Source organism: Ursus americanus, chromosome 14 (genome assembly GCF_024610735.1).
Source record: "Ursus americanus isolate L20-20 chromosome 14, mUrsAme1.1.p, whole genome shotgun sequence".
NCBI classification, from domain to species: domain Eukaryota; kingdom Metazoa; phylum Chordata; class Mammalia; order Carnivora; family Ursidae; genus Ursus; species Ursus americanus.
The window spans coordinates 10,271,553-10,292,536 of record NC_142140.1 but is presented as its reverse complement, the minus strand read 5'-3'; the positions used below and the strand labels follow the sequence as shown (position 1 = coordinate 10,292,536).

The 20,984-nt window shown below is 39.8% G+C and overlaps 1 protein-coding gene and 1 pseudogene across 3 annotated transcripts in view; both read left to right on the top strand.

Annotated features, from left to right (window-relative positions):
- The window catches only part of GRM7 (glutamate metabotropic receptor 7), an 853,586-nt gene that overhangs the window by 581,657 nt on the left and 250,945 nt on the right, over nt 1–20,984 (top strand). For all 3 annotated transcript variants that reach the window (XR_015726624.1, XM_087866838.1, XM_045808129.2), the window contains exons 6-7: nt 1,542–1,742; nt 11,518–11,657. Coding sequence is in view for 2 of the 3 variants with exons in the window: in XM_087866838.1 (XP_087722964.1) it covers nt 1,542–1,742; nt 11,518–11,657 (341 nt within the window). In the remaining variant the exon portion in view is untranslated. The remainder of the gene's footprint in view (nt 1–1,541; nt 1,743–11,517; nt 11,658–20,984) is intronic.
- On the top strand, nt 8,694–9,070 carry LOC123799171 (large ribosomal subunit protein eL30 pseudogene; annotated as a pseudogene).

The window sequence follows — 20,984 nt, the reverse complement described above, 5'->3', positions numbered from 1 at the left end:
CTGGGAAATATTGTTGTGAAAGTGAATGCAATCTGTGGATAATAATTCTTCCTAAAGGATCAAAAGGTCTAAAGAGAGTTCCTGGTATTATGTGCTTAATGAATGCATAATTTAATACAAGTATCGTTTGGCATCTACTAAATACTAAATGCCTTGTGTGCTGTTGGGGATATAAGGGGAAAAATAAAAGAAAATTTCTGGGAAACATAGAACATTAAAATACAGTGCTACTATTAATTTTACAATAAATATTTGAAAATTTTCATGAAAATCCTTAAATGTGATTAAGGGACTAATGGTAGGCAACCAGTGCATTGTGCCATGGAGAGAGAATTAAGTTGTGATGAGTGACAGCAGGAGGCAGGATGTTTCTGGCAAAGTCAAGAGCATGAGCAAATATAACTTAACTTTAGAGTTGATGGTGTAATAAAAAAAAATAGCACTGTATCTGTCTGGAACAACAACAACAGCAACAAAATTCTAGGGAAAGGTAGGGCCAACGTCATAAGAAGAATGTGGGCTTTGGAGTTGGACAAATCTGAGCTATAATCACTCTACCATATGTGGTTTTAGGAAGTAGTTTAATCTCTATTAAGGCTGACCTTTCCTATCTGTATAGTGAGGATAAATAACATGTAACTCACAAAGTAAGAATGAAATAAAAACAATGTATACAAAGTTTCTAACACAATGAAGGGCACTTAATATCACTTTGTCTTCTTAGGCAGATCCGGGCAAAGTGATGAGCATCCTCATTTGTCAGGGGCAAGACTTTGAATTTTATTTTGTAGGCAGTGAAGAACCATGGAAGAATTCTGAGCATGAGGGTGAGGTGATAAGCTCTGTTATTTGGAAAGATGAACATGGAGGAATGAATAGATGGAGGGAGGCATCTAGCGTTGCATCCCGATGGAAGATGAGAAGGGCATAATGGGGCATTGATAGGGTGGCTGCAACTGTTCAGTGTTACAGAGCTAGAATTGATAGAACTTGGCTCCTCATTAGATAAATGTGAGGGTGGGCAGTAAGATGACAGCTTCTAGCCTGAGCACCTGAGTTTCCAGTAATACCAACCATTGAGCCAGACAAAAGATGGAGTAGGTATGTAGAAGTATATTGAAATTCAGGTATGGAATTCAGTTTGTTTTCTATCATTTTCCTTTTGATCTGTCACCTCTTTAGAGTGAGCGAGCTTTGAAGATTTGAATACTGAAGTCCAGTCTCTAATCCCAGCAATCCCGTTATTCTATGGGACTGCTGTATTTGAACAGTATGTTGGCCTATTACAAAAGCTGTCATTGTGATCTTTTGGAGTGTGCTTCTAAAGTTTGTCTAATACATGAGAAAGGTTAGTGCTACCAAGTCAAATACCAAACACTATCAAAACAACTTAATATGGTAGCAAATGTGGATATGCAGTTTGCACGATTGTATTCCCCAAAACATTGTTTTCTTTCAGCACAGTTGAAAGTAAATGCAAATGTTGATGTTTTACTCAACACCAATCTTTGTGTGTGCGTGTTTCTTGTTTTAATGTGCAGGACAGGAGAGAATTGGAAAAGATTCCAACTATGAACAGGAAGGTAAAGTTCAGTTTGTGATTGATGCAGTCTATGCAATGGCTCATGCCCTCCATCATATGAACAAAGATCTCTGCGCTGACTACCGAGGCGTCTGTCCAGAGATGGAACAAGCTGGGGGCAAGAAGTTGTTGAAGTATATCCGCAATGTTAATTTCAATGGTGAGTCTCCAAATATCTATGATTTTTGCAATTCTAAGTGTTGGCATTCTGTGTTTCCTGAGTTACGGAGTTGAATTATTTATTGCAAAAACCCAGTCATTTATATGACTTCAATGGTTGATTCAATATATGAATGATGAGTAGATGAATGAATGAATGAATGAATGAATGAATGAATGAATATTTGGGAGTTATGGTTTGTCTTCTTTTTCCCAAAATGGAGAGATACTCACAGAAAGCTAGATTCTTCCTCAGTGAATATTAGTAGGAGTGGGAAGGGAAAGAGGAAAGAAAAGGGACCGTTGCTCTAGGTGGCCAAGTCAATTGAAGTAATGATTGTAAGTTGCCACAACAACCGCATCCCAGATTATGCACATTCCTGATAGAAATTAATTGTTTACCTGAAAGGGGTAGTTATAGATCGGTGGGGGAAATGGGCAAATAGGGTAGAAGGCATGAAGGAGGAATACCACTTCTCTGATAATACCTTTCATGTAGTGTTGACTCTTACAACATTTGAACACTTCACGTAACAAAAACTAAACAAATAGTTGAAATAAACCTGAATGTAGGTTGCATTAGTCAGAGTTTTCCAGAGAGAACCAATAGGATATATATTAGCTATATAGAAGAGATTTATTCACAGGAATTGGCTCACACAATTATGGAGAGAAGAAAGTCCCACTACCTTCAGTCTACAAGCTGGGGAACCAGGGAAATTGGTATTGTAATTCAGTCCACGTATAAACACCTAACAATTGGAGGGCTTGTGGTGGAAGTCCTGATCTGAGTCCAAAAGCCAGGTAACTGGGAGCCACCAGTATCTGAGGGCAGGAGAAGGCACCTGTCTCAGCTCATGTAGAGACAGTGAATTGGCCCTTCTTCTGCGTTTTTTCTCTAGTGAGGCCCTCAAGAGACTGTATGATGCCCCCACCACCACCTTGGAGAGAACCACCTGCTTTATTCAGTTTACCAATTCGAATACTAATCTTTTTCAGGTACACCCTCACAAACACACCCAGAAATAATATTTTACTGGCTGTCTGGGCATCCCCAGTCAAGGCAACACAGAAAACTAACCATCACATAGGTATAACACAAAATTCAATAGAGACAGTAATAAATAAATTTAACTGTATTACAAATGAGCAATGTAACCATGCTGAGGGGTTTAAGGAATTAAAAAATGAGCACAGGTAGTTTTAGAAGACAGTATTTGACTATATGCTATATAAGACTAAAGATGACTAATGGTTCACAATTATTATACAATAGCTAGTAAACTCGTGGGTTCACAAATATGAAAACAATTTATATAAGAGGACTCAGAATAATGAAGTATATTGTGGGGAATGAGAGCCAGGTTTCTAACTGTCAGAAAGAAATTACTAGTAAGAATGAGAGAAAACTAGAAGGAACCTTGTGTTGTGTTTGGATAGGAGATACCTGCATGAACTCATAGCTTTCTTTTTTTTTTTTCCAAGAGTTATTTATTTGGGGGGAGAGAGACAGAGAGCTCAAGCAAGGTGAGGAGAAATTGGGGAAGGATAGGGGCAGAGAGAGAGAATCCTCAAGTAGACTCCCTTCTGAGTGTGGAGCCTGACTTGGGGCTCCATCCCAGGACCCTGAGAGCATGATCTGAGCTGAAATCAAGTCAGATGCTCAACCGACTGAGCCAGCCAGGTGCACCAGAACTCATAGCTTTTAATATGCATGCAGATAAGTAGGTACAGAAATAGATATGTGTGTGTTATATATGTATACATATTTGTGTTGCCTAGTTGAAAGGGCTAGGAGCAATGATACCCTGGTAGAAAAGATGACACCTAGCACCCACATCTTATTTATATATACACTCTCCAGTAAAAAGAATGAAAGCTCTCTAGAATAACTATAGATTTAAGGGCCAGGGCAGCAAAAGTACAAGATGAGTTTGAAGCATCATGTTGTGTCAGAAAGTAGGAGAGTGCTCAAAAACTGATGGGCTCATGTTGAAAGAGCCCGGGAGCCAAACTGAAGGAGATCACACTTGCCAATTTGAGGACGATAGTGAATTAAACTTACAGAATGAAACCAACGTCAATGAGTCCATACTGATAATAAATAAATAATTGAATTGAATACATAGATGCAGAAGAAGTATAATGTAATGACAGATGGCAGCACAAAATCACGATTTTGCAAGGACCCCTCTAATAAGTGTTCCAGGCAGGAATCATCAGTGGATACTAAAATTATTGGGATAAAGTATGATCAGAAACGAGGTATCTTCATGGTCTCAAAGCATCTTCCATCAAGAAGCATTAATTACAAAGGGGAAAAGAATAATTTGAGAGTGGAGAAACCTGGAAGACAGCACCTTAACCAAATAATCAAGGTCAACATCACCAGTAATGAACCTTAGTGACATCACTTACGTTTGATAACCCTATAAAATGTTACAACATCACTTCTGAGATCCTATTGCCAAAAATACGTAACCTCAGTCTAATCACAAGGAAGCATCAGACAAAGCCAAATTGAAGGATGTTTTCCAGAATAACTGGCTGGTACTCCTTAAAACTCTCCAAGTCATGATAAAGACAGAGGAATTATTCCAGGCTGGAAGAAACAAAGGAGACATTACTATTAATGTAATGTGGGAACACTGATTGATCCTATATCAAAGGCCATTAATGAGACCATGAAGAACTTTTTAATTATCCTTTTATTTTATTCTTTTCATCATGATATACTCTTTAATTCCCTTCACCTATTTAATCCATTTCCCCATCACCTCCCTCTAGTAACCATCGCTTGATTCTGTTTCTTGGTTTGTGTCTCTTTTTTTCTTCCTTTGTTCATTTGTTTTGTTTCTTAAATTCCACATGAGTGACATCACATGGTATTTGTTTCTCTGATTGACTTAGTTCACTTAGCCTTATACTCTCTAGATCCATCCATGTCATTGCAAATGGCAAGATTTCATTCTTTTTTAATGCTGAGAAATATTCCGTTGTATATACGTACTTGTATATACATACCACATCTTCTTTATCCATTCATCTATCAATGAACTCTTGGGCTGCTTCCATAATTTGGCTATTGTAAATAATTCTATAAACGTAAGGGTGCATGTATCTCTTTGAATTAGTGTTTTTGTATTTTGGGGATAAATATCCAATATTGAGATTACTGGGTCATAGGGTAGCTCTATTTTTAATTTTTGAGGAATCTCCGTACTGTTTTATACAGCGGCTGCACCAGTTTGCATTCCCACCGACAGTGCAAAAGGATTCCCTTGTTTTAACACCTCACCAACAGTTGTTGTTTCTTGAGTTTTTTATTTTAGCCATTCTGATAGGTGTGAGAAGTATTGATCTGCATTTTCCTGATGATGAGTGATGTTGAGCATCTTTTCATGTGTCTGTTGGCCATCTGGATGTCTTCTTTAGAGAAATGTCTGTTCATGTCTTCTGCCCACTTTTTAATTGAGATATTTTTAGGGTCTGGAATTTTATCAGTTCTTTATATATTTTGGATACTAATTATTTATTGGATATATCATTTGCGGTATCTTCTCCCATTCCATTGGTTGCCTTTTAGTTTTGTTGATTGTGAGAATTTTTTAAATTGCATATGTTTCAAATAGTATTATATCAATGTTAATTTCCCAAATTAGATTATTACATTATTGTTTAAAGAATCATCTTCCAGATCTTCTTGTAAATAATAATCCATTTAAACCCACAACACTGCATCAGTCCCTGAGGAGTTACCTCATAGCTGGACAAAGGGGAACCATATTCAGTTTTGGAATGAATAGTTTCTTAGTTAAGATGGAGACAAAAATGACTATATATAAAACCATAAAAACAGTTCAACTACAAATAATCTTTGTTAGTTTTTTCCCAATTCTACAGAATCTCCTAAAATATATAATTAAATTCCCCAGAACTAAATGCATATAAGCTATATTGTTTATCAAGCAGTGCTGTTTATCATATGGGGTATGGTTGGTTTGCGGCTTTGCATTCTGGTCTGTGGGTGTGCGTGGCCACTCTCACCCTAGTAACAAAGATGATTTTGAAAACGTCCTTGGTGACTTTGCCCTGACTCTTCTCCCAGGTAATATCTGTAGACTCGTTTGGTCCAGATGGTCTTTCCCACTGATGAGCCAAAGTTGCAGAGCTTCTGAGATGAACACAGGGCTCATGTTTTCAAATGATCACTGTGCCAGAACGTGTGCTAAGTACTTCACTTGCGTTGGCTGGCTTAGTATTCAAAACACGAAATTGTTAGATTCTCTTATTTTCCTTATTTTTTTTATAGATAAAGAAAGTGATTCATGGAGAAATTAGGAACCCTGATGTTCAAAGACACATGGGTAGTGATGACGTTACATACTTGGAACCTAGGTTCCTAACTCTACAGTCTGCTCCCTTGACCGCTATTTACATGTCTGAGAAGAAGGCTTTACTGCATCATTCCTGCTGACAGAATGGAGACTTTTTTTGCATGTTTTAGGGAGAATTTTGATTTTTTTGTCTCAGTAAGCTTAATTGTGCTCTTACGTTACTTTCGTTTGGAGTTTTTTGTACCCCTGGGAGTTTTGTTCTAGACCAGTGGAGTACGATTTAATAGCTCTGAAATTCACATTTACCAAAGCATCAATTTAGGAAATAAGAAAATGCCCTCAAAGTATTGTTATGGGTTCACCAAGTGCTTAACCTCCTTTTATGTACCAAGAGAAAAGATGGCTAATTTTGTCTTTATCACTTATAGCCATTTTTTCCTACATCCCAAATGAATGCAGTGACCTGAGCCTAAATTTGATTTAGTTATCTCTGTTGGCCCATCCAACTAGATGTCACTACCTGCAGATGTAAATTTAACAAATTTGTTATCTCACATACCTAATCTTAGAGAATTGCTATATTGTGACGTAGTTAATCTGAAGTATGTCTGCATCTACGTTTGTTAGTTTCCAGAGAACAAATTCGATTGAGGTATGTTTTGTAAGGAAGACATATCTCATGTGTTCTTGAAAAATGAAGTTAGCTTTTCTAACTTAGGTAAGATCTAGGTTCCCTCCCCTTGAATCTGAGTGAGCCTGTGACGAATGCAGAAGTGACACTCTGTGACTTCTAAGTCATAAAAGTAATAGGGCCACTGCCTGGTACTCTTGGAACATTAGTATTATGGAAACAGCTATCATGTTGGGAGGAAGCCAAGAACTCAAACAGGCCATATGAGGGTATTTCAGCCATAGCCCCAGCTGAGATCCCAGCTGACAGCCAGCATCAATTATCAGGCATGTGAGCTTCAAGCTGCCCCCACTGACATGAGGACCAGAGAGTTGATGTCCCTGCTGAGCCCAGCTCAGATTTCAAAATACAGGTCGTCATTATTTGGAGCGCTAATTTTTAGGGTGGTTTGTTGAGTAGCAATAGATGATTAAACACAAATTAATGCTGCATTTCTGGAATCTGTGTATGGGGTGGTAAAGTGAGAGAAAAATACTTCTAAATACCTTGATACAGAAGACTCTTTTGTCATCTGGGCAATCTAAATCCCAAATTCTTCTCTGTCCTGGAAGAAAGGAATTTCATTCAGATACTCTAATTCAGTAGAGGAGATTGAAGATAAATACCTTCTGTCATCTGGTTTCCTCTCAGTATCCCAGTTTGGCAAGTGGCCCTGTTTCCTTCACCATTGTACACTTGTGTTCTAGCCCTGATACCTGTGGACATTTCTGCAGGTGATCACTTCTCTTTTGATGACTTCTTTCTCTTCTCTGGACCTCTTTGATTTTTTTTTTTTTTTAAATATAGTCTTCAAGTCTTCATTGAACATAATCCCCTTTATTCTCTTTCAAGAAGTTCAGGGATGCTATTAAATGGGAGCTGTGGTGGAAAAAAACCTGGAAATAATAAGCCAGTTGCATTATAGAATCCATCAAAAAGGTCAAAGCCACACAATATGCTATTACAAGTCATCACTTAGATAAAGTATTCAGCTCTTCTGCCTTAATTTTTTTTAAAGCATGAACTTTAATGAGAATGGAAAGGGCATGACAAGAATCATTTCTCCTCACAAAGATTGTAAGAAGAGAGAAAGATTAGGCAGTGTGTCCCATTTTGATGAATATTTAGCTGGTGAGCTAGAGATCCTTTGGAGCCCCAGGCCTCCAAATTCTTGCTCTCTCTTCTCAAAGACTACGAAAAGCTCAAGTCGTATTATTGAATGAATAGAAGCCATAGAATTACAGCAAAGCACAACATGAATCCTAGTATCCAGTGTGAAAGAAAAGAAAGGAGAGCATATGAATATTAATATCTTCCTGCAAAATGATAGGATTCTCATTTTCTTGCTATTAACATATGGAATCCAGATTTTTTTTCTTCTCCTTATACTTACAAGGCTCACTGAGAGCAGAAAGTCACTATTAAAAAGCTGTTTTTGATATTGATGTGTGTGTGTGTGTGTGTGTGTGTGTGTGTACGCCGTACTGGAGAAACTTGTGTTGGTTAGCATACAGAGAAGGCTTAAGAGCTTTCTCTTGTGATAAAATTGGGTGCCTTTGTGGGCTCTAGGGATAGTGTTCAGGTAAGACATAGGAAGAACAAATTGAAATAGTGCCCTTGACCACACAAAGGTACAACCACTGACTCAAGTTGATGGGACCAGAGCAATGTTGTTCATAGATCAGTGCCCATCCTCAGAATAGGCTTTAGTCTGCTCTTTAGGGGAAAAAAAAAATTTACACTGATGGAGAAATTCAAATAAGACACAAGTTAGGAGAGACAACTTTGGCACACTAAAAGACAGTCTGAATATCCGAAGGCAGGTGTTCTGGTCTTGAGACACCAGCAAATAAAACAATGATAAAAATGAAAGTCTTTCCTTTCTCGCTTCTGGCCATCTTGGCGTCTACTCTTGGTGGGGCTGTCCCTCACCTAAGGCAGGAAGATGGTGGCCATGAGGAAGATGAAAAAGTCACTGGAGTCGATCAACCTAGGCTCAAACTTGTTATGGAAAGTGAAAAGTGCATGCTAGAGGGCAAGCAGACTCTGAAAACAATCAGACATGGCAAAGCAGAGCTGGTCATACTCACTGTCAACTGCCCAGCTCCGAGGAAATCCTAAATAGAGAACTATGCCTTGTTGGCCAGAACTGGTGTCCATTATCACTACAGCGGTAATAATATTGGGATGGGCACAGCATGTGGGAAATACTACAGAGTATGCACACTGGTTATCGTTGATCCAGGTGATTCTGGTATCATTAGAAGCATGCCGGGACAGACCAGTGAAAAGTAAATCACACAAAATTTTTCTTTACTAAAACTGTCCAGAGCTTGTTTTAAAAACAAAACAATAAACAAAACCATTCATTCATCCATTGAGCATTTGTTACATAAAAGGCATGGAACTAAGCAGTTTATCTACTTTATTACATTGAATCCTTAGTAACCCTTGAGAAAGGTATCATTAGGGATATTCAGAAGCTGAAGGAGAATGAATAAAATGATAACAGTCACACTTAGAAGGTGGTTTCTGGAATTTAAACCCCTTCTTGGGGATTCCAAAGCCAGTTATTAAGCACTATGTTAGTTGAGTTAGCTGAGTCACTCTGGGGCAAGGAACTTCCCCTTTTTGAACCTAAGTATACTTTGTCACCTGTAAAATTAAGAAGTTTGATGTTCTGTGTCCTCCAGTCTTCATTAGTTTCATATTGCTACCTTAAAAATACCATAAATTTGGTGGCTTAAACACCATAAATTTATGGTCTTACAGTTCTGTAGTTTGGGAGTCTGAAACAGGTCTCACTGGGTTTTGTTAAGGTGAAGGCAGGGCTGATTCCTTCTGTAGGCTCCGGGAAAGAATTGGTTTCCTTGACTTTTCTAGCTCGTGAGGACCACTTGCCCTTCTGGAATCATGAACCCTTCCTCACATCACTCTAGCTTCTTGTTTTGACCATCACAACTCCTTCCTCTATGATTCCTGTTCCCTCTTTCTTATAGGGATCATTATGATTGCACCGGGCTCACCCAGATAATCCAAAATAGTCTTCTCCCATCTCATGATCCCTAATCATATCTCCAAAAATCTCTCATTTTGTATGGTAACATTCACAGGTTCTGGGGATTAGGACATAGAAATATTTGGGGAGCCATTAGTGAGCCTACTATAAACTCCATTTTTTTTTTTCATTTTCAATACCAAAGTGTCATAAAATCCTATGCTCGACAATTGTAGGATAGTGTGGAGTTCTTAGCTCTTCCTGTTTCCTGCCTAGTATGTTGAACTCCCTCTTCCACTAGAGGTAAGCTTCAACAAAGGATTGCAATTCTGTATGTCTCTGATGACCTAATATGTTGTCACTCTGTCTGGACCCATTTTCTAACTCTGTTCTTGTGTTGAGTGATTATTCACGTGTGGCCACTCAGCATCATACGCCTACTTCCGTAAGTATAGGTGCACTTTTTTTTTTCCTGTTTTAAGCTTGTTTACTCTTTTCCAATTAACTTGTCTTTTTTTCCACCCTATCCATGTTATTAATGCAAATACCATGTTGGCCCAGCTTCTGCAGAAGCTAATGACTTTGCTAACCAAATGCAGAACTTTGCCATCATTAGGGTCTTAAATTTATAATGACAATTCTCAAAAGGGCTTCATACTCATTACCTGAATTTACCCTATCCTTCTCAAACAAAAAATAGCAAAATGAACTTCTGTTCGTAGTGATTTTGTTTCCGCTTATAAGTGATCTTTAACTTCCTTGTAGAAGACAGGAAATAGATCATTGTTTCCTCTGGAAAATATCAATGCAGTGTTAACTTGGAGAGCAGATACAGTCACATACCCTGAGGCCAGTGGTATTTATCCTATTTCCAAGGGATCATGAGAGAAACAGCACTCAGTTTGTCAACTTTTGACGAATCCTTTGTAACTGTTGCTGAAAGTAAACCCAAACCCCCATCTTCCATTCTCTGTCTATGATTTGCCAGTTGTTTCATGTGGTTAATACTAAGGAGCTTTTCACTCACATCTAACTTTCAAAGGATACACATGGACACACACATACACCCTCTCTCTCTCTCTCTCTCTCTCGATAAATGTATTAGTCTTTTTAAGTTGACTTAAGTGTCTAATTCTGCCAAAATAATGGGTTTCATTTAAGACCCATATTTTAAAGGAGTAAGACCTGCATAGCTGATTGAGAAAAAATTAGTATTTGTTAAATACTTTCCACGTACATTGCTAAGCATTTTAAACTGGTTATCATATAAATTAGAAATGGTCAGCAACAAATATGCTTAAATGCAATCAGTACCCAAGTACATATTTAAGTAAACTTTTTGTTTCTTAATTCTCTTAGATTTCCTTTTTTAAAAATATATTATTTTTGAAATGGTTCTTTACTAACCACAATTGATAATTAGGTGGGTACTAAAATAATAATACAACTTAAGATGGTCTCTGGGAAATAATGCATTTAATTTTCTTCATAAGGGGCAAAGATTAGCATAAAATACTAAGAAATATTGAGAAATAGAACTTTTCAAAGAGCGAGGTATGTCACCTTCCCACCTTCTCTAGTAAGCATCCGTAGGCCATAGTGATGACTCGCCCATGGGATTACCCTTTGCCCATTTAGGGGGGAACCTATTAGACAACGGGGTTATCTATTAGCTACCTTGCTCATCAGCAGGTCTCCAGACCACCACCCAAGGCATAAGAGGTAGAAGGAGTTTCGATTATAAACTCTGGCATTTTCTTGTCTTCCTCAGGGAGTGCGGGCACCCCAGTAATGTTTAACAAAAATGGGGATGCACCTGGGCGTTATGACATCTTTCAGTACCAGACCACAAACACCACCAACCCTGGTTACCGTCTGATTGGACAGTGGACAGATGAACTTCAGCTCAATGTGAGTACTAATTGTTCCTCTCCCTTTGCTTACGTGATGAACTGAGCGGACGGACTTTTCATACGCTCAGTTAGGCAAACGTTCTTGTTTTTGTTTGTGTGGATATATATGTGGGCATGCATCCTGTTAAAATCATCTGCAGGGACTGATAATCCGTGATCATATAAGAGTGATAGTGACGATGATTGTGATGGTAAACATGTGCTTTGAATTTGTGCTGGGCATTATCCTCAGCAATTACGGGAATGATCTCATTTAGCCTGAGGCTTGAATTACTTAACAAGTTACCCGCTAATACTTTAAAAGAGCCTTCTCTTGGTCAGCTTTTCTTTCTTTCTTCTTTTCTTCTTCATGTGGTGATGAATTTTTTTTCCTTTAGAGCATTTTAGTGAGTCACTTTGGTTTTTACTGAGATCCTCTGAGCAATTGCAATGTTAACATCCATAACCTCTTCCTCTTCCGGTCGAACATGACCTTGAGTAAGCAGCCACGTCCTTGTGCAAGGTTAGGTCAAAGTGCACCAGCCGGAAACCCAGAAGCTCATCCTTAGTCAGACACAATTAGGTTTATTTAATTTTTAGTTGCATGAGGAGAAGCTCCTGCTAGCAAAACCTCTTCATGATGAAGGAGTTTAGATGTCATTTATTATATATCTGGGGCTGAGATGGGTGATTTTCAGGAGGTTTAGGGAAATGAGGGCTAGTTTTGGTTTGGGTGCTCTTAGGAAATAGACACAAGTTGATGATAATACGTCTTGGTGATTTTTGTGTAGGGGATGGGAAGGTAAAGGCTAAGCCAGAGTTGTCACTTAAAGAAATAATAGGCACTTCAGAGAACTGAAGAAGGGACATGTTATATTTGTGGTTGCAGAGTATCCTTGTTTCTGTGTAGTTTCAGACCCCGTTGTGGATTGGCCTTGTTTTGTCTTGTCCCACCGTAGTCATTGAGCGGCTTTGTCTCATTATCATTTATATTCTGCTGAAGTTGTTTATGTTCTGTTTGGAACGTGCCTGCCTCGTGTGAGCTAACAGCTTTCTGGCCATTTAAAAAAAAATTTTTTTTTTTTTTTGGTTTCTTAATATTTCAGGTTCAACATTCAACGGTGTGCTGCTCATAATAATTACAATGCCCTACTTGAAATTATCATTCATTTAAATAAATCCAACAATCCTCATAGGCTGTAAAGAACATAAGCTACAGTACCTCGACCCTGACTGGGCCAAACCTAGCTGGATCCCAGCATCCCATGCATCCCATGATTTTCCTCCTCTCCTGGAAGGGATCTTAAATAGGTCAGGCTCCAGCCTGGTGGTCGGGGCCCTGGAACCTAGTGCAGCAGAAGTCGGAGGAGTAAGGGCATTCTGGGGACTCTGTGCTGAGGTGTACTCAGTAGGGTCACACTTCGAAAGGTTCTGCAGCAGGTCCCTTCCTGCAGTGGCACGGTGGCTGGCTACACTGGGCAGGGCTTATAAATTGGGTAGAACATCCCAACTTCATAAATATTACAGTATATATAAACACATGATTTTTTTTTTGGTCCAGAAGGTTCCTCAATTACCCTGGGTTCTTCAGAGAAATGGGACCAATAGGATAGATGATAGAGAGCTAGACTACAAGGAAATGGCTCATTCAGCTGTGAAGGATGAGAAGTCCCAAGAGGTATAATGGCAAGCCGGAGACCCAGGAGAGCCAACGGTGTACGTTCCAGTATGAATGTAGAAAGTCAGGGGGAGAGTGATGTCCCAACAGGAAGACAGGCAGAGAGGATTCTTTGTGACTCAGCCTTGTTGTTGTGTTTCAGCTCTCAAGTTTGTTGAGGCCTACTTACATTGGGAAGGGCTTCTGTTTTACTCACTGTACCGGTTTAAATATTCATCTCATTCAGAAACACCCTCACAGACACGCCGAGAATACTGCTTAACCAAATGGTTGGGTACCCCATGAACCTAAAATGAACCATCACAGGCCCTATCCCAGAAAATTCCTTCTAATCTCTTTTACAAAGCTGGGAATTATGCTGTTAGCTTTCAGCAGTCTGTACCTCTGGAAGGCACTTGGGAGATGACTGAGAGCAGGGCTTTTTGAGAGTGGAATACGGAAATAATGTCATAGGCGTGGGGGGTTGGGTCATGGTTTCTAAGAAAGGACTGTTCGTAAGTGGGGTGTGAAGGGCGGGTTGGTGAGGCCACCACAGGCCAGTTACCTCATTTGCCCATTGCTCTGGCCTCGCTATGTTGATACCTGTCCTGTGTGCCCCCCCCCCCCGAGATCTCCCATCCAATCGAGCTCACACGATAATCGGGTCCAAGGGATTGTGGTCCGGCATCCAAGAACGGATGGAGCCGGCCGCCAGTGCCAGCCATGGCTGGGGTGAATCCTGAGTACTAGCAGCAACGAAAAAGCTAAAAGTATCCTGAGCTTAAGGCATACTGAACTTGTGAGCAAAACGAGAACACGAAAGCAAAACAAGCAAATAAACAAAATTCAGCAGGTAAACTCAAGGGGTGGTAATCAAAAGCAGAATCAAAGTAGCACAACCTGGCTGACAGACCCAAAATGTGTTTTGAATGGGTGTTGCCTGTGGGATACAAAGACAGATCAGCCAGAACTAAAGGTAGAGAATCAAGGTCTGTGCTACACGTGTGAACTGTTCAGGGCTTATTGTAAGACCCACACGGTTATAGAGGTGCATTAATCTTTGCTAGCGTTACCCCCTGCACCAGTGTTAAATTCCTGGCATGTATAATTTATCCATGTACAATAGAATCCCAACCACGCTTCACCAACTCCAGATATTACCTGGGAATTCTTGAGCCCACAATTTTTAAGAACCAACATCAACACTGACTTTATTTTTCTTTATTTGGTTTATATTTTATCCTTCATAAGAATTGCATGATTAGCCATTTAACAGGTTTTCGTTTGTTTTTAACGCATCTATGATGTAATAAGCATCTCGGGAGGCAGTGGATACACAGTGGGGGAAGAAAACAGACGTGGTCCCTGTTCTCACAAAATTGATGAGCTAGAATTGGAGGTGCGTGATACGCAAGTGAACAGATGTGTACATGGAGATTGGAAAGTGTGAGAAGAGGCATGGAGCGGGGACAATAGTGAGGTGGAGAGAGATTTCCCAGATGAGAAGCCAGCAGTGTGAGGAGTAGGAGTGATCCACCAAGCAGGTCAGGAGGCTGCCGTGGCAGTGGCGTGACTAAGGGAGAGGAGGAGGGGTGGTAGGAGAGGTCAGAGCCGTTGATAAGACACATAGCATGAAGTTCCTTGCAGGCTTTGCTACAACACTTTTTAATTTTATTCTGAGTGCATTTAAAAGCCATTGAGAACTATTAAGGGAGTGACTGGATCAAATTTAGGAATAAAAAATTACTTTGTCTGGGGCGCCTGGGTAGCGCAGTCGATAAAGCGTCTGCCTTCGGCTCAGGGCGTGATCCTGGTGATCTGGGATCAAGTCCCACATCAGGCTCTTCCGCTATGAGCCTGCTTCTTCCTCTCCCACTCCCCCTGCTGTGTTCCCTCTCTCGCTGGCTGTCTCTATCTCTGTTGAATAAATAAATAAAATCTTTAAAAAAAAAAAAAATTACTTTGTCTGCTAGGAAGATAATGAATTGGAAGGGGCAAGAGTGGGAGAGAAAGACCGACTTGAGAGTTGATTTCAGCTGTCTAGTAAAACAGGACGGTTGGTGAACGGGTTTTCAAGCCTCAGCAAATAGCAGGATCATAGGGAACATTTGTGAAAACAGAAATTGCTCCCCCCCCCCATCAGGGTTTCTGATTTACGTGGCGTCTGTCTTGATCGGATGGGGTCCCCCAGATGTGGGGCAGTGATGGAGTGGAAGCTGGTGGTGCCTGTGGGGAAAGGATGCACCGGAGGCAGAACAAAGAAGATAGAAATTTATGGAATACACTGCAAGGGAGCGGTGGGCAGGACAGCAAAGGAGAGACTGCAAGCAGGCAGTGGGTGGGGGCTGTTTTTAAAGGGGGAAGGTGAGGAGGTATGGGGACATAGGGAACTGTGCCTGGTTGTAAGTAGCCCGTTGGTCATTTAGGGCCTATGGATATCTTGAGGTGGGTCCCCTGATGGGCCTGTCTGTATTCATCCAGGGGGTCGCTGTGGGCCCCTTTGCCTTGATCAAGTTTCCATTGCTCAAGGCTGTTGTCTGAAAGCGGCCTCTAAGACTCAGAAGGTCTCGGAATAGGAGGAGGCTCAAACATCTGCCTTCCTGAGTCTGTGTGTAATGCTGATGGCACTGTGAGATCCGCTGGCTTAGAGAGTATGCTGATAGTATTGCTGGAAGGAAGTGGGTAGAAACACATGTGCGGCTAACACATAAAACATACGTGTGTCTATATTTACATATACATATCTTAGAGGAAGAATAGTATAATGTAGTGATGGATTCAGTGCTGGGATTGAAGGAAAAATAAGCATCAAAAATGAAGCCCATGTTTACAGCATGAGAGTCTGTATAGATGATAGCCTCTTAAGATTAGGACGACTGCTCAGAGTGGACGGGAGAGGGGGGTAAAATTGAGAATCCCGAGTTAGAGCTTTTAAGTGTACGAGAGCCAAAATGAACTGAGTAGAAGTCTGAAGCTCAGAAAACAGTTTTGGTCTACAATTATTAAACAAAACAAAACAAAAACAAAAAACCGGTTAGTTGTTAACCTTTAAATAACATTTAAATCCATTACAGAAAGAGAAAAGAGAATAGCCAAGAACCCAAGGTCTTGAAAACCTCATAGGAAATGGTACAGTTCCTTTCCAACTACTCCAGATGTTACCCAACCTAAAATACTCTGCTTCGTGAGCCCATAAAGTTAGGGCAAACATACGCTGTGGCTTTTGTGTTTGTTAATGGAAGCTAGACCAGGGAGATAGCATTAGATGGGAACAATTATTATTCTACTTTTTCATGCTGAAAGTGGTGCCTCGTGAAGAGCAGACGGGACACCTGAATTCTCATGTAGATCCAGTAAGTCTATGCTTGGTTCTACATGCAACCTGAAGGTACGGATGACTGAGCCAGGGTATTCGGAATCAGGTGATGACCCTGTTGATGCCCTTTATGGAATCCTTAGGATATCAGTAAGTTGACTTTAAATCACAAAGGAAAGACAAAAGAGGAGATAAGTAGGGTACCCAGAAGGCACTCCTGTACCCAATCCTGGATTGCCAGAGCCATGGCCCAGGGAGCCTATGCAATGGTTGGTATCTTACCCAATACCACCCTGTCCATAATGTTCCTTGTGTTATAATTATTTTCAGTTAAAAATTCTATTACGAGTGTAATTCAGGCAAACTTAGTTTCGTAGGTTTGCTTTTTTGCAGTCAATAGAATAAAACAAAGCATTTCAAGTGATAAGTGTACTTCTCATTTACAAAGACTCACGGGTACTCTTGTAATACCCAGTTAGATCATCTCTAGCAAAAGAAATTTTCACAAGCGCTTTCTCTGTGGTCAGTAATTGCAAATGAGTTTCTGAGCCAAAAAACTCAGAGTTTTAAGAATCCAGCCTATCGACCAGAGCTGCTCTGCTGTTCTGTGTCTGGAATTTAGGTGCCTGAGAGTTTGCTGACCATTAGGGAATGCCATCGTGCATCCTAGTGCCTGCCGGACGAGTAGCCCCCTGAGTCTGTCTCCTCTGTGGACTAAGAGATGGGCACATGGTTTGAGACTGGGATATTTCTGCATGAACCAGAATTCATTGGAAGGAAATCACAAAGAGCAAAGCTGTTTTCTCTCCCCATTGCAACCTCCACAGAAATAATCCTGACTTATTTTCTCAGGCTTGTATTCTACTACACAGAGAGTCCATAAAACGTTATGCCTGATGGAAGAGCAGGAAAAGGGATAATGCGACAAAGAGACATCTGCAGTGTTTCAGAAAGGACGATAGCTAATGGTGATGCTAGGATAAAGGAGGGGCCGGCCTGCACCTGGTGTTCACGGACCAGGATAAGGGGTCTGTAATGAATATATTGCATGCATTTAAAGGGCTTAGATAGTGTATAATTTAATTTTTGTATTTTTATTTGATTTATATTTGAATTGGACTTTGAAGGATAAGTAGTGTTTCCAGGATGGAGACGAAGAAAAAACATGTTTTTAAAATGCATAACGCAGTACCATTTAAAAAAATTGGCATTTGGGGAATACGTCAGGAAAAAGGCAAGAATGAAATGTAGATGCTTTCAAAAATTCGAAATGTATGATATGAAGTAAACTCTACATTTGTTATGAGAAGTAAAGGTGACTTTTGTCATCTTTCATTTATTCGCAATTAGTAGGAAATTAGATGTGCCCCACAATGTTAAATTTTCAAATAACCACAATTATTTCAAATACTGAAATGTTAATTCGAGATTAAAAACAACAAGCGTTCTTAGTAGGCATCTTCCTACACGGAATTGCACTCCTTTTATATAAAAGGCTCTGAATGAATATTACTTAACCTTCTCTGGATCCTCAATCACCCGCCATTCTGTAAAATAGTCCAACTTCATGATCTCGTGAGGTATCCGAGGCTCGTTAGCTTAAGTGATTTATTCGCTGTTGAGCTTCCTTTTCATCCAGAGACTGAAAGTTCCTGGAAGATAGAATCCAAAATTTAGTCATTGTTTTTCATACCTACTATCAAAGTACCTGGCACATGGTAGGCATTTTTTTTAAATATATGAAACCATGTAAAATGAATATGAACACTTTTTAATGATGGACATGACCTGCGGCAAGCAGCCACACTTCCTCCCTATGGCAGGAGCCCCCAGGTTTCCTTTTAGCCCTATGGTTTGCCCTGGAGCGTTCCCAAGACCGGGGGTGGGGTCTGATTCTGTTTAAGCCAGTTGCCAGAATCATAGTAACAGGACAGGTGCCAAACTAAGCCCGTCTAATTAAATGAACCATTAGACATCCGTCGGCTAATCTGAGGTACCAAGAACTCTTGCCTGATGTCACTGTGACCCTCCGGAGCCACAGGGAGCCATTTGGAGGCCACAGTGCAGGAGCTCCAGGGAAGAGGAGTCAAAACTTGGAGAGAAAAACTAGGTCTATCTCACAGCCTTCGAGCCCTAGGAGACCCCTGCTGGAAGCCACTTCTAATGTCTTCTGGATTGTTCCATTATCAATAAATCAAGGGAATTTAAGTATAATACTTATTGCTTGCAATCTCATTCACTGTAGCCATCAAAATTTTTAAAAATACTTTTTTTAAAATATGCCCAGATCAGAAAAGAAAAAGAGCCTACCCTCAATAAGCAGAATTTTTTCACGTTTCATTAAATTGAGGTGATCAAAATGTAATTTTAATGTTGAGATTTTGTTAAATATTGAATCTTCCACAGCGCTTAGAAGTTTGGCTCTCAGAGGCATCTGAAGACATAAAAAGTATGGCTGATTGCAGAAATCGTTGCTTAATCAAATTATATATGCCACAATCAATACTCACACCTGCCTATAAAACTACTAATCACGCTATTGTTCATAATTTCAACAGTAATAATGTTTTAAAATCTAACCATACTGATAATTTAGAGTATTGCATGAGCTGTGGGGTAATGGACAGCCATAATCAAAGCAATGGTGACAAAGAGAAAAATATATATAAGTTGTCAAAACCTAGAACTTCTTCCACTTCAATTTACGGTCGTCTTTTATAAAATCGCTTTGTTGCTCTTCATAATTAATAGCACTTCTCTTAGAATTTTTTGTTTTCTTGTTAGGACTTCAGGTTTTAAAGCAGACGTGATTAAATGAACCTGAGTCTCTGCTCCACTACTTACTAGCTGTAAAGCAGGATTACAATATCACGAATTTCATGAGGTTATTGTTAGAATTAAATGTAGTGATATAAGGAATATACTTAAAACCATGCCTGGCACATAGTAAATATTCAGCAAATGTTAGCCACAACAGCAACAATAATTTAATATCCTTAGTTTATAACATCATCTGTAACTGCTCAAAATGGCAGTTTCTAGTGCTTGGCTACATTATTTTTTATACCCTGGCACCCAGCATAATGCTTAGCACATAACAATGGCTTGTGCTATATTAACTAGATGAGGAGATGAACAGACCATTGAATTATACCATAAATTACCTAGGAGTGAGGACCGTCATTTTTAATGTAGAATTCCCGGTATCTGTTGGATGAATGGGTAAGAGGATTTATCCAGAGTTCAACACTAGTCAGCAATTCCATTTGATTTAGGGATCCACCCAAGAACTTGATTCACCAGATAGGTTCCATTTTGTAAGTGGTTTACAAGGTTGTTCAAATTGCAAAAATAGACTGTTATGGTCTCTTTGGAAAAAGAAGGATAGAAGGTGGTTTTAGTTTTGTTTCAGTTGACTTTTAGTTTTAGAAACCTACCAGTGGCTATTGAGAACGTGGAGTGGGATTACTGTCCTGAGGGATCGAGCGGGAGAGTCATTGCCTACTTTTGTGTTGGTGAAAGTAACTTAAAAATCAAGCCATTGAAGCCAGGTGCATCTGCTGCCTGCTCCTCTATCCTTCAATCTACCTTAGTGTAGGAGTCAAAACAGCAAATGATTTGGGATCAGAGGATCTGGTTTATGATCACGCTCTTTGCAGTTCCTAGATCTGTGAACCAGGACAAGGAGAACTCCCCTGAAAGATGACATTTCACCTGAGACCAGAGTGACGGGAGTTCTTTACATTCATGAGCGTCTCTGAATCTGAGAATACCTACAGTTTTCCAGTTGTCGGCCAGCTTGAGACAAGAAATTCCAAACTGAATACAGGCAGCAGATAGGCTTAAAAAGTTAATGACTTGGCAATATTTTAGGCATCAAGAAATTTCGTAAGAATAACTACATTCTGGGCTATTCTTTTAAAAATCAAAAAATCTGGCAGTACCGCGTCTTTATCCCATGCTGTACCAGGTATCTGGACAGCTTTCCACTTCAGACAAGGTGTGTGTTCTCCCAAGTTCCCACAGAGCCCACCACTACTTTACTGCCATCGGCAGTGTGTTTCATTCACCTATCCAGATTTAGAATGCATTCTAACTTATTTCCACTAATTTGGAAGGCATATGCTTGACTTTTTTGTCTGGAAATTGGTTTTTAAAAATCAACGATAATATATCGATAGTATCAATGACCCAAAACACCATAAGTATGTAAAAACACTTTATTTAAAGGCTCAGGAAACAGCCTGCAAGAGAGGCTACCTTAGTAAAGACTGCTTTTGTTTGGAAATGTGTATTTGTACGTATTCTGAAACGTATTGAAAATGAAAGAAACTGTTCACCATTTTGTTGTCAGCATTTTTTCTAGTAGTCAA